Here is a 24,303-nt window from a genome sequence, read left to right on the forward strand (position 1 = left end):
ATTACAAAGTCTCAATACCTTTCTATATGCCTGAAATTGTGAAGCTGGTGCTGCGACAACCACCACGACCTATGAATGCACAGAGGATTACTGTATCAGGCGTTGTGCAACTGGCAAAGTTCTAAAATAAGCCAGTCAGACCTTTGGACCTTACAATTAGTATGGGACAAGATCTCCTAAAAATGCACTGTAGGAGGTACAGACGGTATCACTAGCCCGTTTGTCCCGTCCAAACTGATGCTCTCTTTTCAATCCGATATGTATCTCTTCTGCACACATGGCAACATTATTCACCCCTACCCCCCTACCCCCCCCCCCCCCCCCCCTTTTTATGAGGTTTTCTTATCCACCCCTCCACCCCCCATCCAATCCCTATTACGCACCGTTTGGTTGTCAGTCAAGGTCGAGTTCTCCAGTTAACGAGGAGAGAGAGACAATGCGGGGAGACCGGGGCTGCTTCCAACTTTTTTTCTAGCTTCATGCAACTCCTTCTCCGTCGTCGGTGGATAAACACGCGCGTTCTGTGGACTTTGGGAGGAGACTGCGGGCATGGCCAAACTGCAGATAATGAGCGCAACTCCTCCTGTTTGGAAATGAGCCGACTTGCTACTTGCTACTATCGTTTAGCCTATACCCCAAAACGAAACGAGCACAGTGTAAATAGACATAGATTGTTGCATTTGTTGATCAGAATAGACTTATGTATGTATTTCGGCTGTAGGCAATTGGCAATGAGTTCCCACTTTATGAGTACTTCAGTTTTACATTCGGTCTCTGGTCACCCTACTATGTTTACTTTACCGAAATCATTCCTATAGATTCCAATACATGAACTTGGCACAATCTCTTGCATTGTGACAGTATGGATAGTGGATAGATGTTTTTCATTTGTAGCTCTCTGAATCCTGACTGAGCCCATAGCACCTCGCCTGACTGTGCAATGATGGGAATTTGGAGGGCCAAGGTAAGAGTGGGATAGGGTCACATGTCAGCTGTCAAACTAGTGCTTTCAGCTGAGGAAACGGAACATCTGTCCTCACACTCACACTCACACTCACACAAACAACAACAACGTTATTGGGGGTAAGGTTGGCCTTGAGGCCCAAGGTCGCTGGTTTAATCCCCGGTTTAATTATAATGGCCTAATTAGCTAATTTATGAAACACTTATAAGCTACAAATGACTGTAGTGCCCAATAAGTGTTATGCCAGTGTTACCAAAAACATCAACACAATCTAATGGTCATGCTCACAGTGCATACAGTAAAACCACAGTATACTGTATTTCATTGGCCAGTAGTCGCCATCCTTACCAAACCCTTTGCAATAGTATTACAGTATTACTGCACTTCATTAGGACATGTCCTATAGCATGAATCTGATTCAATTCCAGTAGTTAAACCCTCAAGGCATCCAGGACAAACTATTTCTGCTGTATAGTTGATTTTCCACACCATGCCCTGCTCTCTGTCCCTCATGGATGTTTTAGGATTACTGAAAAAGCACAAACTAATCATTCACTAAAGTGAGAGTCGTTATTATCTGCTGGCACCAGTGTTATCTGTTAATGGTTTGTTTTGTCCAGGCCCTAGCCTATTGTTGAATGTAAATAGTAGTTATAAAGTCCAAGATCACCACGCAGTGAGTGTCTTACCAATGCAAGTGTTAATCAATTGATAACATTGTTGCCTCGACAAAACTTTGAAGAGTTCAACGTAGACGATTGTTAACCGAATACTCAATTCTGTACTGCGGCATTTTGGAAGTGGCTGTCTCATTATAGAATGGCATGAAGTGTGTGTGTGTGTGTGTGTGTGTGTGTGTGTGTGTGTGTTTGTAAAGAGTTGTTAGTACCTGCTGGCATCCGCATTACTTATTAACTACCGTTATCTGGTTTGTTTTGTCCAAAGAGGTAGCCTATTGTTTTATGTTCACTAAAAGTGATGAAGTCTAAGATTATCACAACATATATGTGTGTGCCATGTTGAGAGTTTATGTCTCCACATGTATTGTTGTTTACTGTTCAGCAGAAGTAAAGAACCCAGGTTCTGGAGCACTACATGGTGTTGAGGCTGTTGTTCCAGCCCTGGACTGAAACATCTGACTCAATTAATCTAGGTTCTGATAAATATTGTATTAGTAAGTGTTAACAGTGTTAAGAAAAAAAAGAAGTGTTACTGGGATGGCAATGTAGCACTTCAGGAACAATGTTAAAGGAGCAAGGAGTAAGTTTGTTAGAAATCTGCCACCGCTGTGAAATTCAGTTCCAAACAACCTTCCGAATAATAATAATAATAATATACTAATTTATATTAACAACTAATATAACATTTTTACAAAGCTTGAATGTGACATACTTGAACCTTTAAAAACAGAATGTTGAGAGCCCCGTTGTTACTGCAATTGGCATGTACATTTCAGAACTCTTGAATGAAAACAGCAGGAGACAGACAGTAAATAAGTTAGATTATATTATATTAGATTAGTATTTAGAATGATTACACAACAATGCACTCTCTTGGCAACCAGTTATATCCCACTGAAACCACTCTCAACCACTTAATAAACTGTTACATACTGGACCTTTAAGTTCATGTTTACCCATGCTGAAACATTTTTGACCAGTAGGGGGCAAACCTTACCATATTGCCAACTTGGGTTCATTCATCCAAGAAATACACACTTGGAGTGCACAGATTTATTGAAACAACACAGTAATTGTCCACAATTTAATAAGAATATCAGCAGTAACACAATAGAAACATTCAAGAGATTTTTTTAACAAAAACATTTCACAATGAAGAAGTCATAGTTTATGCAAAAATACACGTAACACTGTTACGTAAATCGTAACAAAAATGTACAGTAGAGCACTTGGTTTTCTCTTTGCTGAATCAGTAATCTTGTGACAGTGTATTTAGCTGTCACATCCATAAACAGTAGTTCAATGAGTCTGGATCTGATCTGCCTATTTCTGTCAGTAAAGTCACAGTGGGTCATCCCATCTCTTGTATGACCAAATCAGCTTCACACCTCCCATTGGGACCTCCCACAACGCCCAGAGCACCAACCTCCGTCCCCAGGCCTGTGCAGGCTAACAGCAGCGGCCCCAGCCGGCCCCAGCCTCCAGAGCCAACGCAGCTCCCAGGGGGGAGGAGAGGAACCCCACGGCCAATGAAAGAAGCAGGAGCCCATGATCGCCCAGGGCCAGCACCACGACCACCACGGCAACCCTGAGCCGCATGTCTGCATTGGGAGGACCAATAGTAGCAGCTCTGGTCAACCCGGGCCCAAGCAATGTCAGAACCCACTTGCCACAGAACAGGAGAAACAGGAGCCCCCCGACCCGTATCAACACAATGGCACGCCTGCATCAAGGGGGCTAAACATACACACCCAGGCCGATCCAGTCCCGACCCAGCCACAGGCAAAGACCGAAGCCAGACCAGAAGAACGTATGTTATGTGCATGTTTGGCCTCAGAGATACAGACCAACAACTAATGTCCATTAGAGTGGACAAAAATGAATTGCTGGGTCAAAGGAGTCACGTATTGGCGGTGAGATGAAACACAACCCTGCTGATGACACTTCACACCAGGGATACATTCTAGGACATTCTAGGCTGTGGGCTGAGGTAAAAGATAGCCCCATCAACAGGATGGTCTCGAGGTAGACAGACCCCTGTTAGGCTGATAAAATAGTCATGTCAAACACAGTCCCATTTCAAACAAATCACAACTAATTTGATTGAAACCTTCATAAATCATAGGTGCTACACAAATGCTTCACAAATCATGTATAAGGATATTCATACTAGTCTGTATAAATGGTGTAAGATCAGGCTCTTACATCTGCAAATGTGCCATATAGGGTCGTTAGTCCACTTTAACCCTTTGTGCAATAATTGTATATAGCATAGCAAGGCCTTACATTTGTGTATAAATGATATGTGAAGCATCTATCCATTATTTCTTTCATGATAATATATAGCCTATCCAAAATTATACACTGTAAAGGCTAGCCTAGAAGCCTGTGGAAGTAGTGATGGTGGAGAGGGTCTGTGTGGCCACAGAGCGCAAGGCAAAGGTGGGCACTGAGAGGGGGGTGAGCAGGTAGAGCTGGTGCTGGACAGTCTGCAGGCCAAAGCACTTACACTCCTCAATCACTAGGTAGCACTGCAGAGGCTGGTGGTAGAAGCCCAGGGCAAAGTCGTCCTGGAGAGCGTCCCCTCGCTGTGGCCCCTCCCCTGGGGTGGCCAGGGCTGCTGGGGTCTCCTCCGGGGAGAAGTAGCGCGTGGTGGTGAACGTATAGAAGAGCCTGAGCAGCTCCCAGCAACGCCTTTTGGAGGGCAGAGGGGGGTCGCTGAGTGGGGCGTGGGTGGCGGTGCGCACGCAGGAGACGGAGCGGCGGGACTCCCTGTTGATGAGCAGCAGCGCCAGCACGTCTGGGCGGAGCGCCACGGTGGGCGGCAGGCAGCGCTCCCCCGCGGCCAGGCAGCCTCTCAGGGACTCCGCCAGGGGCGACCAGCAGCGCCCCACCAGCTCACTCTCGGCCCTGTGTAGGGAGGGGCTGGGGCCACAGAGCACACACACGTCGGCCCCTGGGAGCAGCTGGAAGCGGAGTAGGCGGTGGGCCACCGTGGGGCTGCCCTGGGGCAGGAAGACCGGGTAGTCGCAGGAGGCCGAGCCGGAGAGGGAGAGCGAGCGCGCCAGAGCCGAGAGGAGCACCACCTCCGGTGGAGCCAGGCGCCACCACTTGTCGGTGGCGGCAGCCACCCGACCACGCACCATCAGGCAGCCAAACTCGCTGTCGGCAGCTTGGGTGAAGCCGTCCAGGGCCTCCTGGAGCAGGGCAGGGTTGGGGGGCAGCAGGCAGTCAGCGCAGTGGGTCAGGTCCCCCATGGTGCCCTCCTCTCCCCCCTCCAGGAGCTGGTCGATGAGGCGGTAGCAGGAGCGCAGGTCCCTCTTCAGCCGCTCCACATTCCTGGCATTGACCAGCTCGTCCTGGCCAAGCACCAGCACCATGCAGTTCCACACGTTCTCCAGCAGGCGGCGGAGACAGAGGTCGGCCTCGCCGGCCCTGCCTCCACCCCCCTGCTGCCCACTGCTCACGGCTATCAGCATCACGCTGTCCTGAAACACCCTCCACACCACCCTGCCTCCACGGTCTGTCTCACAGCTAGCCAGCACCGCTCCCTGTCCCACTCCAAACATGTGTACTCCATTCAGGGAGCCGATGACAGAGAAGGGCAGCTGTTTGGTCGCCCCCCGGGTGAAGAGGGGGACGCCACTGTGGGCTGTGAGGCAGAGGAGCTGCACTGAGCCTGGCTGCTGTTGGAGCATCATGGGTCTCCTGTACCATTCACTAAGCCTAGGTGGTCTGTTCTGTTTTGAAGAAGGGGTTTAAGGTCATGTCCAATGATGCAGTTGGGAGAAAACAAAAGCAGATGCCTCTCCCGAAAGGTTTCTTGTGAATAAAAAGTGCCTGCAAGCAAATCAACGCGTCGTAGAGGCAACTCATGCAAACGCATTCTTCCACCGGCTCCTTTCTCATTCGAGTCTTGTCCTAAAGCTAGCTAGCTAGCTAGCTATCCATCTTAAAAGTAGCTGAGGTGACTTCTTGATAACTTTTTTCACTTTGTCATCTACCTAAAAAAAACACGATAGACCCCAGCTAAACGTGGTAGCTACTAAACATCCCATGTGAAATAGTGAAATTGTGACACGGGAATGAATCGTATATATGTCGGCTAGCTTAGCCCACCGTTTGCCTCCACGACACAACTCCAACCACGTTTCCACAGCAACTGGCTGCTCACGTGATTCTTTCGCTCCCTCGCAGAGGATGTCTAAAGCAGACCTGAGACCAGCTGTAATCTAACCATCCCTAATGGACCTTCAACGAGGAGACGTCAGTAAAACCGACCTGAGATCAGTGTTTACCGACCTAAAATCAGTGTTTTACCGACCTAAGATCAGTGTTTACCGACCTAAGATCAGCGGTTATCCCTCTTCCGATTTCCGCCTGACTCTCGAAAAGCCCAATCCTTGTTGAGAACTGTGTGCTTTGCGAGTCGTATGCAAAGAAAACAACATGCATGTTGCTGTTTAGATCTGAGAATTAAGAATGCGTGGATCAAAATAATCTGCGCTGCTAACTCTTCGAGGGATATCAAGGAGGTTGACAACTCGAAAAAGGTAGGCTCGTGTCAATTATAGTATTTATTAGCTAAAATCTCAATCAGCTTCTTAAGTGTTTTCATTTAGGGTTGAATAACATAAACTATAGCTAAGAGTATTTCGATTTTGGAGCAAGACAACTGCTAGTTACAACATTGGTTATTGTAGAATCGCCAAAGAAATGATCTAAATACTTTCTTCATGTCTTTAAAATAGCTGTTAATGTGTGAAATATCAGCTCATAAAAATAACTTATTGCATTAATGAATGCATTCTCAGTTCCCAGACCACCTATAATTACTCAGCCAATTTACTTACTTTAGCATACTATTGCTAAATGTTTTATTTTTTTCGTGTTTTTTGTCCTCTTTGTCATTGTATCATCTAAATCCTTGGTTGTATCTGCACTACTACTGCAGATCCTGAGGGAAATGCGGTACCAAAGGTTAGGACTGTAAGAGATCCCTCCCAATAGTTATCATTCAATAAATAAAGTCTGGTAGGTGGTGACATAATTGATAAAAAACAGTCAGATTGTTTGATTTACAAATCAAGTTGGGAACTGTGTTAGATAATGACCAGGCATATTATTATTATGATCATCACTATAACAAAATTGCCCAATGTTTCAAACCGACGCAGTCCAAACGCGAGACGTGTTGGTGACAATGAGCAGGCCAAAAAGGCATCAGTTGGGCTGAAAAAGCAATCATATATTTCAGACACCCCCCCCCCCAAGTGACAGCGCCCCCGCCAGCGTTTTTGCTAAGACTTTTACGCCGTTCAAATATAGCCCTAAATGTCTCACAATGGTCTTCGTAATGTAGCTTCAATGCCCCTCCTGCAAAGGTCAGCTTGTGCAATGTTTCACCACCTATTTGCTTAGGTTTGAACAAAATCTTTGGAATGTTATTTTTCAATTTGACAAATTGGCCAAATGTGGAATTATGAGGACAGTCATACCTGTCCATTCTTTGTTATCTTGGCCAAGTTGCTAATTTGAGATACTTCTATCAGCATGAGGAGAGGATGCTCACTGAAGAGGGAAGCTATAAGAATTCAGATCAGGGTAATTTGAAAGGCTTCCCTGTCTGTCTGGCCCAATATGTTCCCAATTGGGTCATGTTCTTCTTTCCTCCTGTGAGATACTGTATGTCAATTAAGCTCAGTGTGACAGTATTCAGCCAGAATCTGTTTTTTTGGGTTGTTTTATTTTGCTTTTTGAACATGTGCTTTCTCAGCACTTTCTTTTTCCTGTATTTCTTCTTTTGGAGTTTGGATTTCAAACAATTACTATGATGTTAAAGTATAGATTATCAGCTTTTATCTGATGGTATTTGTGTACATATTGGTTTCACTGTTTAGAAGTGACAACACTTTTCAGGGCACCAAAAGACAGGTGTTTCTGGTAAGTCGTGTGTTTTGTGACATCATCTGTGCAGGCATAAGAGAGCTGTCAATGTCTGGTCTTGATTCTAGGCTTTGAAGCCTATATTAGGCTAAAAATAGACATAGCCAAAACCTTAGGCTTTGGAACATCAGCAATTGCAAACAGGCTGGTAGGCCAAGGAAGACTTCTACAGTGGATGAGCGAAGAATGCTCATCATAATGAAGAAAACCCCCAAAACAACTGTCCCACAGATCAGAAACACTCCAGGAAGTAGGCGAGAATGAGTCAGAGACTACCATCCACAGAACACGTCACCAGCCAAACTACAGAGGCTTCACTGCAAGGTGCAAACCACTAGTTATCCTCGAAAAGGATGGTCAGGTTAGTTTGCTAAAAAGTACTTAAAGAAGCCTGCAGAGGTCTGGAAAAAGGTGGTGTGGACAAATGTTATGTACCAGAGTGATTGCAAGAGGAAAGTTTGGAGAAGAAAGCTGCCACAACAGTAGAACTGGCTAACTTGTCTTAATTGATGATGTTACTGCTGATGGCAGTAGCAGAATGTATGCTGAAGTGTACAGAAACATCTTGTCTGCTCGAGTACAAGCAAATGCCTCCAAATTCATTGGATGGCGCATTCATCACACAGTAAGTACTGTAAATACTGCCATAGCAACTAGGGAGTTTTTCAGGGCCAAAAAGTTGAAAGTTCTTGACTGGCCACACCAATCTTCAGATTTAAATCCAATTGAATATGCATTTCATTAAAAAAAAAAAATACCTCACAACAAACAACAACTGATGATTGCTGTAGTCCAGGCCTGACAGCATCACCATAGAAAATACCCAGCGTCTGGTGGGGTCAAATGGGTCACAGACTTCAGGCAGTCATTGCATGCATAGGATTGTCGACCAAATACAAAACGTGAGTGCTTAAATTGAACATTATATGTATCTGTACCATTACTTTTGGTGCCCTGAAATAGGGGGACGATGTATAAAACATGCAATTTCTGAATGGTGAAACCAGCATGGACAAAAAAAAAGTTGACAATCTATACTTAACCTCATAGTAATTGTTTGATTTTAGATCCAAACCTTTGTAATGTCGAACCAAAAGAAGAAAGAATGCTTCACTGTCCCATTACTTAGGCAGACCGCTGTGTGTTGCTTAGCAACTGAGTACTGATGCATGCCTGAATTTCAAAGAAATTGTGACAAATTACCCTCCTTTTCTATGCTCTTTGACAGCTTAAAGCCTTCAGAAATTCAATTAATTGTTTCCAGATAACCTCCACACATCCCATAATTTGAGCACACACTTCATGGCAGTAGTAAATGTTTCATGATATACTTTGGGTTTCTTTATAAACCTGATCTAGCCTAACTTTTGATATGATTAAGTTACATTTTTGGTATTATCTCACTTTTTATTCCATTCCCTGCTAGCTGGAATGGAGACTAAGACCAATGGATCAGTGGATGCAAAACTGTAAGTCTAGGGGGTGTTCTCTCTCGTGAGGATAACACCTATTCTTATAGAAAGTCGATGAACTTGCGATGATGTAATGTGTAAGTGTTTTCTTTACTGTATGTCGCTCTGGATAAGAGCATCTGCTAAATGACTGCAATGTAAATATAAAGGATATACTGTAGAAGGCAGAAGTTTGGGACAACAACAGCAATGCTATTTGTAATGCAGATGATCAAGATGAAAGTAAATTCAATGGGCCAATGTAACTCACCATATGATACCATCATACCAGAATGTCATTGCTGAGCTTGAAATGCAATTAAGTGTCTCTTTAGTTAGTTTGTATGACTGAAGCCAGACTGTCCATCCTCCCCCGTCCTCTCTGTCCGCTGTAGCCTGGTGGAGAATGGGCAAGTGACCGACCCTGCAGAGTGGGCAGTCACTGATGTCGTCAACTATTTCCAAGCTGCAGGTTTTGAGAGGCAGGCCACCGTCTTCCAGGACCAGGTGGGAGCAAATTTTTTTCGAGTGCTTTCTTCCTTCCCTGCTCCGACCTCCCTATACCTTTCTGTCCTGTAACAAACAATAACACACACAATCTCCCTCTCTTTTTTGAGTAAACATTGTCTACTTTTTCTCTCCCACCGCACAAGTAAATTTGAAATGTACTGTATTTTGCCTGGAAATGGGGTTCAATGTTTCCCCCGGCCTATTTATTTCTTAAGAGATTTAATGAGCTTCATCCTCTTGATTGTAACCTTAGGTGACTGAACCTTAATCAAGACACTGAACCTTAATCAAGACACCTGTGACAGCTTTCCGTTTCTTCTTGTAGGAGATTGATGGCAAGTCTCTGCTTCTGATGACACGGAGCGACGTTCTGACCGGCCTGTCTATCAAACTAGGCCCTGCGCTGAAGATCTACCAGTACCACGTGAAGCCCCTGCAGACACAACACCTGAAGAGCAGCTCACTGTAGGATCACCCCACATCCCTAAAGAACAATCACCTACTGGAGGGTGGATGATAGGCAGGACAGCATAGACTAGGGTGTATGAAGAAGTTAATTGATCCAAGAGGATGGGGGTGGTGGTGGAGGTGGAGGTGGAGGATGATGCTTCAAACCACTGTGGTTGCACGTTGTATCCTAATGCAAAGTGTCTGTTCTTTACTTGAAGCAGTGATACCGGCCAAATAGTTTGCTCCGTCCATATTTGAAGACGTTAAAATGAGCGCTGTCAGTTTTCCTTTCCTTTAGGAAACAAAAGACTTGTTTAAAAAAAAGAAAATGTTACATGTACACTGTGAATTGTACCTGACTTCCCAAAGTCTAATTATGCACTTACAGGGGATTTTCTTTTATCTTAATCATACTTCCGGTGTCTTTTTATGGTGTGTTGGAAGTGGATTTATTGTATAGTTGGCTGTACACAGTGACAGTTTTGTATTATGCCGGTGCTTTCTACAGCAGGCAAAAACCTGGTTCTTGTTGTTGCACAATAAACTATACTTGTATATTTTCTTCATTAATGATTTCATTGATATGTACTACTGTCAGTTTCATGGGTCAAAGAGGGAGGGACCTCCAAAGTCTTGTGGGCAAATCCATAGAGCATATAAACCTAGGGTGCAGAAAATTATTTATAGATTTGTTGTTTTATTGAATAGTCATGACCGGAGTGGCGGCAATGAAGGGTTCCATTTTCTTTTGGCTAATTCTTATAGAGACTCAAATACTTCCTTCATGCAACCCTATGGAGCAAGTTGCCAGGCAGAAAGTATTGCTAGCTTAGATTTTAATTTTCTAACTGAATAGATACTGCACTTTCCACCACAATAATTCTTAGTTATACTGAAAGTTGTGTGGTTAAACCAATTCAAGAGAGATTGTCCAAATGTGTGGTAATTTAGTTTTACTTGAGTAGCCATGACATTTTGGGCCTGAAAACGGCTAATTTCATCTGACATTGTTAGCCCATCCACTTACATATGGTAACGCCAGGCTTTGAGCACTAGCTGGCCATTAGTAAGCCCTGGCAGACTGGCACCCCTGTCGAAAAGCAACTATTGAGTCTTTTCAGAGAATTTGGGTATGAAATTCAAAAATTCTAATTCAGGGTCCATTGACATCCATTCGTTTTTGGTTGAAAGTGCTAACAAGGAACTAAATATGTAATTTGGGTGAAACATCCCTTTAAGATGACATTAACATGTATTGTTACCAGGGGTATTTCCACCTTTACCTAAAATACTGGCAATTAAAAACAAAGAAAATAACAATCTATGAAAACAAGCATGTAGTAGAGAAAGAAAGTGTTTTATTTTCTAAATACAAAAAGTCAAGAACAATGATGAATAAAATAGAAAAGGCACAATAATTTACTTGAAAACCACACTGTGCCATGAAAAATAAACCTGTCGTTTCCTCTAATGTGGCTGAAAATAGATGGCAATCTTCCTGACATGAGTCTGACATTAGATCTACACTTTGAGATTTTGTGGCAGTGGAATGCCTTGGCAAAAGGAGCAGTGTTGAGGTCAACTTTTTCCCTGTAGCATCAAAATGAAGGCCTGGAATTTGGAAACAAAGAGACAAAGAAATCATTAGAAATGATTATTTCTCTGCGGTGCTGTTACAGACTACATATAGATGTTTTTTTCTTTTTTGGGGGGGGGGGGGGGGGGGGTTGTAAAACATACTCATACTCATGACTCATGCATGTAGCCTACACCTTGACTTCACTAGTTGCCATTTCCTAATAGTTCAATGTTTGGTCAATTATACACATAACTTTGTTGGTTATACATACAAGATGTGGTAGACATGTATCCCTTTTGTCATCCTAATCATCACCTGTGTAATTGTTGCACCAGTCTGTACACACACACACACACACACACACACACACACACACATCTTGACTAAGAAGGTTGGGAGACCGAAGCATCATGTTTTTAATCTGACCTGAATAAAAACCTGCATTTTTCCATTGAGAGAGTGTCACGCCTCTTCTACGAACATGCATAGACTATTTATTCAAGACAGTGCCTCTTCTCTCATTCTTTGAGCTCTTCCACTAAGTGAGAATCATGTCTTTATTGAAGCCTGGGAAACCAGCCCTAAAGTAGTGTGTCTATTACCCATCTCTCACTACAGGGCCGGCCTGAGCTGTGTTGTACTGGTCTGGTTAAACATCCACTTAGGTTCTGAGACAGTGCTGGAAAACACTAGCCTGATAGAATCACCCTGATTGCCCACTTTCACTTCACATATCAGTGACCTTCCTCCTCAAGACACAGCCTAGGTGAGCCTCGGGGCGTGGGGCAAAACAAATGTGTTCCGATCAACCTTCAAACAGGTTATGCGGCTGTACGTGTTGTTTTTCCAAAGGCATGTTCGTTTGCTGAAGGCCAGACATATATGTGAAGTGAAACAGAATTTGAACTATGGCTCTACGAAAGAACAATGTGAAAAATCACATATATGGTTCAGGTCAGCCCTGTAGTGTGTGAAGTCCCCCAAACCAGAGTTATACTCACCAAAGAATGCTGCGGTCTGGTCTCACAAGAAGGAGCACACCTTCTGTGGCCTGAAGGGGTTGGTGCTGGAGGAGACACCCGTGAGGAGGGGGTCCTGGAGGGCATTCTGCATACAGAACTGCTGGAGGTCTGCTGCTGCCTGAGAGACCTAGGAACAACAATAAAGGAACATAATATGAACGTGAACCACTACGTCGCAAATAATATTGCCCTGTTTACCCCTGGAATAGGACTGATCATGCTTGCACTAGCAGGCAAGCTGCAACCCGACTGCTTGCCACTCGGGTTGCACACAAACACATAGACGAAAACAGAAAAACACACCGCCGCTCGACCGCTGAATACTTGGCAAAATGTTTGTTCTTAAACGATCGGGACATTTGAAAGAAGATACAGATGTCATACAAGGCCGGACATGTATGGAAACGAAAATACTGGGATTTATTCAAGTATCTGGAGTAAAACCTGAGCAAAGTTCAACTGTGAGATGGGCGAGTTGAGAAGCCATGTAACCCATGGCTAAGGGGGAGCTAAACTCAAAATCTAGCCAGACGTAATCCAAATGTGAAGATATTTAATGTTTACCAATAGCAACCAAATCTCTTGGAGATATTTCGACAAAAGATTAGGTTTGCAATGTTAGCTCTCTTCTAGCGATCGCAATGGCCAGTGAGGTGCCAGTCAGTGTATCCACGCCCTTAGCTTTAGCTAGCCTCTGTTAGATGGCCATCTAGGACATATTCTGAAAAACAAATGGTTTACCTTCACTCTGTTGATGCTCGCTTCAAAACGCAGCTGCTGGACAACTTTTTTCATCGCCACAAGGTTTGAGCCAGACATTTTTACTATTTTTATGGAAAACAATACGATACGTTAGCCAGCCTGCTAGAAGACAATGCAAAGACAATTCCACATCCGGTTTAAGTGTCGTTCTGCGCAGTCGCAGTCGGGCATAACCGACGAGGCCCCGCCCCGCTGTGATGACGCAGAGCAGAGATCCGTCTCTGAACGACAACACTTCCGGTTTCGTGACTTCAAACTAAAAACGCGAGTCGAGCGTGAGACTGGAACGTTATGGGATCACAATATCGTAGAAATATTACGTAACAGAAAGTATGTACAATTTCCAAAAAGTAATTTGGATCATTATAATGTACATATTCATGCAATTACATGTAATTTTACATGGCACATATGGACTGTACACAAATAATATACCAAGGCTAAACTTGATTTTTAGTAACAGTCTACTTGGCAACACTTCTAGAATATAAATCAAGTGAGTTTCAAACATGAGTGGTGTCATACAAAATGTTTACCGCTTCTTATTGTTGCCCAACAGTTCAAAGTGCCCCATCTAGACTGAATAGGGGACACATAATGGACTGTTCACAAATCATTTTCCAAGGCTAAACTTGATTATCTACACTCAGTTTACCTACTCAGCAACACTTAGAATATTAATCAAGTGACTTTCATCCATGAGCGGTGTCTCGCGACTGCACATTTACTTCAAAAATCTCCCATGACCCCAACAACTTGATTGCCAACACGTAAATGACGTTCAAGTGAATTATAATCGCCTAAATGATGCTCAAATTGGTTGGATTTGAACCCTGAAACATTGCACAATCGGTTACAAGTGCAATACACAGACAGTGTATTTTATTTATGACATTATAGGAGGTTAGTTTGATTGTCTCAGGGGACATCACATGGGTCCCGATCCCAAGTTTGGGAACTACTGCACTTGAGTGCAGCACGGAGGGTGGAATTAAAGGCTGAAAAGTGGATGGCCTTAAAAATAACTTTATTGCACTGTAAGAGCAGCATATAATATTAATTTCTACAATCATATAATAACATTTTCATTAAAATAACATTCATGATTTGGAGTGAAAACATTTTGTAAACTTTCACATGGCCACACATTCTCATGACGATGGCTTGGATAACATCCAGATCTGTAGTGATGATGAACCCCTGATCTACTCACATTTGGCTTTTGCCAACACAATATGATCATTACAGTCTTTCAGACTTGGAAATAGCTTAGAATTCAGAGTGACACTTTTCAAAATGTTAAAAATCTAAAAATGTTAATAGAAAACAAAAAGAAAAATGGCATATTCATTAAAGTGCTCTCGGAATCGTTGAAAGTTTTGGTTAACGAGGAGCCACTGTTCTGTGTTTGGCCGTGATAAAGCAACATGAACACGATGTTGCGCAAGAAAGCGAGGCATCCTGAGGCAGTGATGATGACTGGAACATGGATTGTGGTTCGTCATCTATTGATCCGTAATGCTACATGGCACTGGTGTGTCCTTAGGAGAGGCTGTGGTCGTCCGACCCGAGAGAGAAGATACTGCGGCTTCCAGCTCTGTGCTTGTGCCTTGACCTGACCAGAGTATCTCCGCTGTGTTTGCTGTTGGACTCCTGCCAGCTTTGCCTTGAATGGGGCCTGGAGGAGCTGGGGAATGAGCAAAAACAAAATCTGACAAAAAGCCACGGGAAATCCCACTGGGGCATGCAGCCAACAAAAAACTAAATAGGCTAGATAATTCACTTATGGTTGAGCCATCTAGGCATAACCTAGAGGGCTCTACCAGATATCACACTGGGTAACAACTATAATCAGCTTGAACACGTACCTGCCGTCTGGGATAAGGCGGAGTGTGCGGTAGAGATCTGCAGTGGAGGGCATGCCGCTGCCAGGGGCAGATTTGGGAGTGGAGAATGCAGCATACGTCTGGGATTTGGTCAGCTGGGCTGGAGTGGATGAGACCCTAATCTCAGGCTCACTACCTACAGTAGAACAGAAGTTGTAACAACATTGTTTTTAAGAAAGAAAAAAAAAAAACATTGGCGTCACCTCGAAACTCCTAAACAATTTCTATGGAATCATTCACCCAAGTTGTCAAAATTGTCCCGGTAGTGTCAGAGATAAAGTGCGACATACGAACGGACAGAGACCGATCCACAGTCCCCTCCCTAGTTTCATCGTGGGGGACAACGTCATTGAATGTAAACTTTAATGCTGAGCCATTTGAAAATGAAACCTCAAAAAGACTGCCGTCTCCAGCGATGCTGAGGAAAAATAGGCAAACTGACGTGACTTTACAGTTTAAACCAGTCATTGTGACAGGGCTATATGGCCTGACAGCTAACATGGTGGCAGAAGACATGCTTCCTATTAGCCGTGTTGAGAGCAGAAGAGTTTTGTAAATTGATGGCATACGTTGAGCCCTAGAGAGACAACCAGTGCCTTGCTCAAGAGGATGAAAGAGGAATGCACTACCTCTGTTCAGAGTATGTTGACTAGTGCTGACAAGGTGGCTGTAACTACTAATGGGTGGGCCATACTCCAGAATAGAGTCCTTTGTAACCGTTACCTTTATTATAGAAAGTCCAAAGTAACTGTTTTTAGGCCGCATTTCTGGGCCGATTGCAACACAAGCGCTGCTAACAAAACAACAGAATCTGCCAGAAGTTTAGCCTTTTCTCAGTTGTTAGGAATACGACTCCTTGCGTCCTCTCCTGTGCAGGTTGTGTACTGTGCAGGCTGAAACTGCCTTTCGGGGGGGTCTGTTACTCTTGAAGTTCACAAGCATAAACGACATGAACCCCTTGCTGCCCTCACCATAGTCCAGCCAACTGCTGATGACATACTTATCGTTGGCTTTGGGCACACAGATGACGAGGCAATTCTGGATCATGATACCAAGGTGGTGTCACTGTTGATGGGTGCAGGCGAAACTGAGGCTTAGTCCAAAAAAGCTACAATTCCACACGCTTCCTACTCAAAACACATTTGGAGAAGAATATCTAGGTTCCTCCCCTTTGATATTCTCTTCCAATGCTTTTTGAGGAGGCGGCAAGTGAGGACGTGACGAAGTTTCTAACGATTGAGAAAGGGCCCTTGTGTTGTACTCAGAGGTCCTCAGAGCCTACCTCTCAAGGTGCATGCCACGCCTCTCTGAAGTGCGTGAGCCACTGCAGAGACTGCTGGATAAAGATGTAGGATGGCACTGGCTACCCAAGCACCATGCAGCAGGTTCCTCTTACCTCCTAGCACTTCCCAACATACAACCCTAATTTCCTCTAGCACCGACTGCTTGTGCCACGACTATCCTTATAGAAAGTCTTACTTGCGTAACTGACGCAAAGCTGATTCACTTACTTCAGACAAATGAAGTAAAGCACTCTGGATAACAGCGTCTGCTATATGACTAAACTATAACAAATATGACAAATGGATACAAGAAACTTAAGACTACAATTTTAGTAGTCATCTTCCTCGCTTTCATCATTTTTAATGAAGGAGAACAGACTTGTAACCTGTAAATAAAAAGACAAAACCTCAAAACTGACAATATAGGATTCATATTAGACTAACTATTAGTGTAGGTTTTTGTGTTGCAAAGCCAGATAAAAATGACATTCCATCAAATATCTGAATGTGCTGGATTTATCTGTTATCTATATCTGATGCAATATTTAGTTAAAGCATTTCAGAATTGTGTAATTATTTCCCCTTCTATCTAAACCAACAATTTAAATCACGTTACTGTCATCATCATTTCTTCTCCATCATCATCTTGACTTACTGATCGATAAGGCACTTTGTGTCTCTGATGAGGAACGTCTCTTGTGGTCCACAAATGGGGTCATGTTCAAAAACTGATTCTTGAGCCAAGAGGCACGGTCTTCATCAAAAGCTTTTTTCTGTGGAAAACAATGTAGGAAAAGGGCTTGAATGCAATAAGTGACACACTACAACAAACACAGAACCTATAAACACCCCCATACCATTTCTTGTACGTGCCACTGATGTAGTCTTTAACTTGTCACTGAAGAAGGTTTACCAAAGGTTTTCAATGAAATAGAACTGTGCGGTTGTTTTCACATCAGCTTTTAGTGCCAATAATACATTTTCTCCACAATTCTTTCCATCTCATAAACTAAGACAAAAAGGTCAATGTGTGCCACTGGTAGAACTTTATACATCTTGTGGAGATACCTCATGGCCCAGGCGAATGGCAGCTTCTGTGAAGTTCTTTCTCTCCCTCTCAAAATTCTTCTTCTGCTCATTGAAGAGTCTCCACTCCTCCTTGAGGCGCTCCTTTTCCTCCAGTGTGTAGCAGTCGTTCAGCAACGCTGCAGTCTCGTCATCATAGGGCGAGTTGAGATGTTGCTACACACACACACAATGAAGTAGGTAGAGGAAGCAGATTTAACACTTAACTAAGTAGCTCCCAAAGGTGTCAAACTAAAGGCAATAAAAACAGATCAAGGTCCTTCTGTTGCTGGAGCTAGCGTGTGCTGCTCTCTGGGTATCACTGGCGTAGAAGAGCAGGGTCAGAGCACAAAAGCTCTCGTCTGATGTATTTTAACGCGGTATGAGACTTAAACAGTAAACACAGACCTCGCTTTTCGATAGCTATGATGAAGCTGCAAACGAAATGGTGATAGTTTTGAGACGGTACGCATCGTGGATTGACTAGAAATACACATGAAAATGGATTTTGGCTTTGTTTTGTTTAAGAGCCCTACCTGTAGAAGCTGCTGCTGGGTCTGAATGAAGTCTTTACACTGCTGCACCTCCAGCCTCATCCTCTCCATCTCCTCCTCATGGATCTCCCTGGGGACCACCTCTTTACCAGCCTGCTGTTGAGTCTGCACCAGGGAGGCTGGGAAAACAAAACATTTTGATAAACGACATGTATAATAATATAATACTGAGAATTATTCTTTTGGAGAGAATGTTTTGCATCACAGCATAAACTCAGTATTGTGTTGTGCCATGACAACCTGCCATGACAACCTCACAATGCAGTGGCGCTGCCAACCTTCCTCCATAGCAACATCCAGCATTAGTATTCAATGCGCTTGCAGCTGAACCCAAAATCAAAGTTACAGAAAGTTGACACCAATTACATGACTGATTTCTATGCTAATTCCATTGTTAGAGTAAGGTGGTGGTGGTTACCCTGGCTGTCCAGTCTCTCCATGTGGCTCTTCAGTCTCCTCCACTGCTGGCGGATGCTGTTGGTGAGCTGCTCCCGGACGTGCTCACAGGACTGGTCCAGGGTCTCCCTGATGGAGTCACACACCACCTCCTCCCTGTCTGAGCAGGCCTGAGGACAGTCAGAACCAGTCACAATAGAACTTTAAAAAGGTGTTCATTAGGTTCTCAGCCAAATGGCTGCCCCGCTACTTGTTTTGGTATAAAAGGTGAGAGAATAGTCATATTTTAACAGCACTCTCTTAAATCCAAAGATGAGCTCTGGAATGCAAGGACCAAGTCTTAAATTGAGATTTGAAAAAAAAATGCTTGGCTGACTTATGGAGGGCACTGTTAATATATAACATCTGCCATAATATATTTTAAATTATGCATCGGTCTGGCTCTACAATGGAATGAGCTCAAAAGTGCAAACCTTGCCCACCTAGTGCGCCAAGAAGCCAAATCAACTGTACCTCAAGTATTTGATTATTTGGACTGAGGTCTGACTCAAATAAGGATCAATGAGATAAGCTGTAGTGTCTCAGGTAGGAGGAGTGGCAAATATTCACCTGCTCCAAGCTGTCATCCACAAAGTCTCCTCTTGAGCAAGGTTTCTTTGGACTCAGAATGGAAACCATCTCCCTCTTCATCTGCTGAAGCACTTTCTTCAGCTCAGCGTTCTCCAACATCAGGGCCCTCTGCCGGCTCTCATAGTCACTCAGCAGAGACTTATACATCTCCCCCTCATGTCTGCAAAACGGAATGGAGATAATAGAAAATAATGAACACACAAAACACACAAAATAAGCATGTCTAACAGGTACGATCCGTCTTGCCTGAGGCTGGATTTCGAAACCATGTCAAACCATCACAACGTACTCACGCAGCAGTATCACAGCCAACATGCCCTCCAAGCTGCACGGCTGCGCAGGGCAGTTCAACGGCCAGCACAGCATGTGTTTCAGCCCACACACAAAAAAAAAATCTGCAGAAAACTTCATGATGAACTAATAACCACTCTCCTATTTATCATACGGCTGACGAGTAACAGATAATCGAGGCATGGTGTCATTATTGATTTAACTCTCCAATAGGCTTTTAGGGGTCGATAGTCCTTGCGCACATTTGAGGGGTGAGTCTCATGAATATCAGTGCATTGTCATCTGATATTTTATGGGCAAAATCTCTATGTTCCCTGCAAGCTGCAATGGTTGCATTAAGTCCAGCAACACTATTGGCAGAATTCGAAAGTTGCATCTCATCAGTGTTTTATGGATGACAGTTGATTCAACAGCAGGCTAATCAGTGTTTTATGGACGACAGTTGATTCAACAGCAGGCTAATCAGGTAATGTAACATTGCTCATGTCATAGCCAGCCTGTAGCTACTCTTTGACGCTGCTGGCAGCCAGACGTAACAAACTCAACAATGTGTTGATCACTGCCAAGCACAAGACACTCATGTGCGCCACAGACCGCAGGGAACATCAGGCCTATGATTATGTGCAGTTCAGGAAGCAGCTATAGAGATATGGTTGCTTAGCTGATATTTTGCATTGCCAAGGTACTTTTGGCACCCTCTAATTTGCCTCCATCATTTTATTACTTTTCACATGTTGATCTCCCTGGACAGAGAAATTACCCTACAAATTTCACAAGGGTCCATATCGACCCGCCTCAAATCCAATCGATATGTACTAAATATTGAATAAAAGTGAACCATCATTTTTCATTACTTGTTTTATGTAGGCCTATATTATTTAAAATCAATTGATAACAGGATATAGTTTATGATTCATAAATGCCAGTTATGGTAAACACATCGATTCTGAATGTGCTAGGTAGAAATATTAAAAGATGCATTCTACCTGGCCTCCATCTTGCCAGTCTTCCATTGGCCTCTCTTCCCATCAGACCTTCCCAAGTAGTTCAAAACATCAATTGCTAGAGTTAAAGGGAGGAAATAATAATAATATAAAATAAAAATAACAATGAATTGTTACATATAGTGCCCTGCTGAAGTAATGGGACTGTGGAGCATTTGTTCTTCTTTTGGCTCCACACTCAAAAGTTTGGATTTGATGGTTGTATACATATTGGTTTCACCATTTAGATATGACAACAATTTGTATACGCAGTCCGAGGACGATTGGCTTGACAGGGGTTTCTGGTTAGTCGTGTGTTTGGTCACATCATTTGTGCAATGAAAGTCAAGGAAATAATTATTAGGCTGAAAATCTGAAACAATTATCAGAAATATAGCCAAAACCTTAGGCTTGCCAATACCAATAGTTTGGAACATGATTAAGAAGAAAATGCAGATTGAGCTCAGCAATTGCAAACAGGCGGGTAGGCCAAAACATATACAAATTATATATATAACTATTTAAAAAAAGAAAAAGTGTTGTAATTTCTGAATGGTGAAACCAACATGTACAAATATACCCTGAAATAAAAGCTGACAATCTATACTTTAATCTCATAGTAATTGTTTGATTTCAAATCCACACTTTTGGAGTGTAGAGCCAAAAGAAGGAAAAAAATGCTTCACCGTCCCATTGCTTAAGTAGGGCACTGCATTCCCATGAGTCTTCAATTTAGGTCAATGAAGAGAAGATCATTTGTTTACAATGACATCACAATTTGAATAGCAAGTAGACACAACTGTAACTCCAGAGCACGCTCAGAGCAAGTCGGAGGACGCTCCCGTACCTAGTTTCTTATCCCTCTTGTCCACCAGAAGCTGGTTGAGGCGCTCTTTGAGCTTGGTGCTCTCCCTCTCCTTCCTCTTGGCATCGTGGCTGTACTGAGTGGCCCTGCTGGCGATGACGCTCTGGAGCTTCTGCACCTAGTTAGGGCAGTCACACATATCAAAACTACATTTCCCATAGTCCCTTTTATGCTACGTTAGCACAGAGAGGAAAAAAAAAAAAACTACTTTACCTCATCTTTTTCTGTTTTCAGGCAGTTCTGCAGAGTTTTGATTTTTAGTTGAAGCTGCCTCTCGGTTTCATGCAGCCCTGATTTCTCCCTTTTGGAGAGCTCCAACTGATCCTGGGAACAAACACATTGCATTTGACATTAACCCACTCTCGTACATGAACTATAACCATACAGTACATGTATGCTCAAATAATAACACACGTATCTTGTTGGATTCATGACATCCAATTACACTGTGCAGGAACCCGAGAAGAGTTAGGCTAAATCAAATGAGACGCCTGACTGACTTTGAGCCTGGAGGTGTTGATCTGTAGGTGTTCCAAGGCACTGCAGCTCTTCAGCTGCTCCGTCTCCAGCTCCTGCAGGGAGCGTTGACTGCGGCGCTGCAGCTGCAGCAGCTCATACATCACGTTAAGAGCAGACACTGTGCTCAGCCCGGCCACCTCCGTTGAGACGGGCTCGATGCACGTGGAGGAGAATCCAAAGGAGCCCATCTCCTGTACCAGCCAAAGAACAACATTATTTTTAGCAAATGATCTTTGGTAGCCTATCCAGTGACATTCGCTCTATGCCAATGAAGAGGAAACTAATAGGGCATGCCTCAACGCAAATCTCAGCCCTGCATAGTCTCATATACAGTACACAACAGAAAACTGATCAACATGTACACCACTAGATAAAGGCAATGCCTGATAATGTACATTATCAATTACTAAATGAAAACACAACATTTGACTAAAGCTATTGGTATGGTACCTGATTGATGTATGATACACACTGGGGAACATTCTCCTCAGTGCAGAAGGCACTCAAGACATTGTAGATTTTGGACAGTGGCATGGAGGAGTGCATTGAAGAAAGATTGTTATGCCTGGAGGGGGACATTGTCATCCGAGATATGCTGGAGAGCTCATTGTTTTCTAAACAGAGGGCGGAAAGATAGACAATCAATTGATACAACAGAACAAAATCTCTCTTGTTGCCTTAAAATGCTTAAAGCGGAATTTTAACCCTGTAATCCAGTGAATGTTGTTTTCATTATTCAATAGTAGACACATTCACAAGAAAAATGTTTTTAAAAACGACCTCTAAGTCAAGATAGCTCGCTTTGAATGCCCACATCAGTCCTGATGTTCCAAATTACCCATTTGATTCAATTCCTCCAACTCCCAAGATTCCCCTCTCCCTCCCATGCGAGGTCCTTCTGTTGAACAGCGCGAGAGCAGCACGTGCTGCTCTCTGGGATTCACAGGTGTAGTAGAGCAGGGTGTATTTTAACATGGTATGTGACTTTTTTAGGAAGCCTCACGTTTCAATAACATCATTTTTAATTGACTAGAAATACACATGAAAATAGATTTTCCGTAAACTTCCCGTCTAACACACTGCCTTAAAATCAGGCCACAAAAATAGAAGCCTGCATTACAAAATACATCTTTAACCAATGAAATACAAAACAATTCTGGGACCCAATCTGCATTATATACCCAAATATGGCTCTATTGTTGCAGTCCACCAGTCTCCCATGTCAGCAAAGCGTCAGGATACATGGGAGGTCATCCGAGAGAGATGAACACACAGGCAGATCCCCACTGTGATAGAGCCCTGAAATAGAGCAGCAAGCCATGACATAAGAGACCAATTCTGCTTGATCTGGGTCGATTCTACACCAGCACAAGATTAAATGTCATCTTGTGTACAAGCACGGGGCGGGTTGGGGTTGGGTGGGTACAGTGTAGTAGTGATCCTGTAATCCTGAGTTATACACTAGAGGGATTGCACGATCAAAGTGTGTGGTTGTCAATGTCACAATGTCAGTGACACCGTTCTGAGAATAACTGAACTGAGAATGTTTCAAGTGCAAAAAGATGAGCTGCAGCAGCAGAGACAACATTCAATCGGGTTTCTACAGGATCCTTCCATTTTGTAACCTACATAATATTATCTTTAGACTTTCTGGGGAAACAAACTGAGCCACATTCTTCACTCGCCACTCCCACTGCACAGCAGCACCTAAATGCACAGCTTTTGAGACATCGATGTACATGGCGCACCTGGATGTCTCAATGGCCGAAGGCAATCTAGTTAAGCATTGAGAGCAGAGAAGTGACATAATGTGAGGGCAGGTAAACACCTTACTACCTAGTCGTCCTTACTCATTAACCCAGGGTGCATGATAGGCATACTGTTTTATCTGAATGGACACGCATATGCAACTTTGCCCGATGTTACACGGTAGTGTTCGAAGATTGTTGCTGCTACTCAAGGAACTTGATCATTCAGCTGCTGTAGTTTTTACGTGACACAGAAGAGCAGAATGCTCTTTCACAGCTACCTTGCCCCCAAATCAACTAAAACACCACTCGTCTCGATTCACGGCAGCATATGTTGCTTAGCTAAATCAGCGCTTACTCACACGTTGAAAGTGTCCGAACGAAGAAGGCGACGTCAACAGGTCGACACGTTTCCCAACTCGACAGTTCACCCACCAGCTCCAAATCCAGCAAGAGAACCAACGAATTGCAATTGCTAGAAGCTAGCTAGCTGACTGGCTAGCTCGCTAAAGCTGAACCGACCAGTTTGATCACCGTGTTTTTCCCACCGACTCGGCGCGGTCCGGACAGTTGATCCCAGGTTGGCCGGGGTTGATGTTTTGAAGTCTACCCCTCCTGGCTTCTAAACAAATACCGTGTTGATTGGCGAGCGCGTTGTCAAGCAACCAGTATCTGGCCGCTGCATTGGATTAGTTCATCTCTCATGGACAATTATGCAA

At 43.6% G+C, this 24,303-nt stretch overlaps 4 protein-coding genes across 6 annotated transcripts; 1 reads left to right on the forward strand and 3 right to left on the reverse strand.

Annotated features, from left to right (window-relative positions):
• Positions 1-2,859: 2,859 nt before the first annotated feature.
• Positions 2,860-5,759, reverse strand: fuz (fuzzy planar cell polarity protein). The gene has a single exon (XM_083690064.1). It carries the CDS (start codon positions 5,343-5,345, stop codon positions 4,023-4,025), a length of 1,323 nt encoding a protein of 440 aa, XP_083546190.1. The 5' UTR covers positions 5,346-5,759; the 3' UTR covers positions 2,860-4,022.
• A 309-nt stretch (positions 5,760-6,068) lies between these two features.
• LOC310818952 (sterile alpha motif domain-containing protein 13-like) lies at positions 6,069-10,567 on the forward strand. The gene is made up of 4 exons (XM_083690072.1): positions 6,069-6,197; positions 9,017-9,059; positions 9,437-9,548; positions 9,877-10,567. The coding sequence occupies exons 2-4, from the start codon at positions 9,022-9,024 to the stop codon at positions 10,018-10,020; spliced, it is 294 nt and encodes a 97-aa protein (XP_083546198.1). The 5' UTR covers positions 6,069-6,197; positions 9,017-9,021; the 3' UTR covers positions 10,021-10,567.
• A 772-nt stretch (positions 10,568-11,339) lies between these two features.
• On the reverse strand, positions 11,340-13,497 carry LOC310818953 (guanine nucleotide-binding protein G(I)/G(S)/G(O) subunit gamma-5-like). The gene is made up of 3 exons (XM_083690073.1): positions 13,344-13,497; positions 12,582-12,729; positions 11,340-11,612 (listed from the first exon to the last, which is right to left on the reverse strand). Exons 1-2 carry the CDS (start codon positions 13,419-13,421, stop codon positions 12,604-12,606), a joined length of 204 nt encoding a protein of 67 aa, XP_083546199.1. The 5' UTR covers positions 13,422-13,497; the 3' UTR covers positions 11,340-11,612; positions 12,582-12,603.
• Positions 13,498-14,374: 877 nt separating this feature from the next.
• ssx2ipa (synovial sarcoma, X breakpoint 2 interacting protein a) lies at positions 14,375-24,262 on the reverse strand. 3 transcript variants are annotated; one of them, XM_083690054.1, is made up of 15 exons: positions 23,947-24,261; positions 23,018-23,135; positions 22,675-22,769; positions 22,287-22,450; positions 21,818-22,027; positions 21,531-21,641; positions 21,300-21,435; positions 20,456-20,531; positions 19,158-19,338; positions 18,571-18,718; positions 18,135-18,271; positions 17,602-17,775; positions 17,189-17,306; positions 15,233-15,386; positions 14,375-15,051 (listed from the first exon to the last, which is right to left on the reverse strand). In XM_083690054.1, exons 3-15 carry the CDS (start codon positions 22,721-22,723, stop codon positions 14,907-14,909), a joined length of 1,803 nt encoding a protein of 600 aa, XP_083546180.1. In that variant the 5' UTR covers positions 22,724-22,769; positions 23,018-23,135; positions 23,947-24,261; the 3' UTR covers positions 14,375-14,906. The 3 variants fall into 3 exon arrangements, with proteins under 3 accessions (XP_083546180.1, XP_083546181.1, XP_083546182.1); XM_083690055.1 differs by lacking the exon at positions 22,675-22,769 and having other exon boundaries at positions 23,947-24,262; XM_083690056.1 differs by lacking the exons at positions 22,675-22,769; positions 23,018-23,135.
• Between the last annotated feature and the right edge of the window lie 41 nt (positions 24,263-24,303).

This window comes from Argentina silus (genome assembly GCF_951799395.1).
Source record: "Argentina silus genome assembly, chromosome: 18".
NCBI lineage: Eukaryota > Metazoa > Chordata > Actinopteri > Argentiniformes > Argentinidae > Argentina > Argentina silus.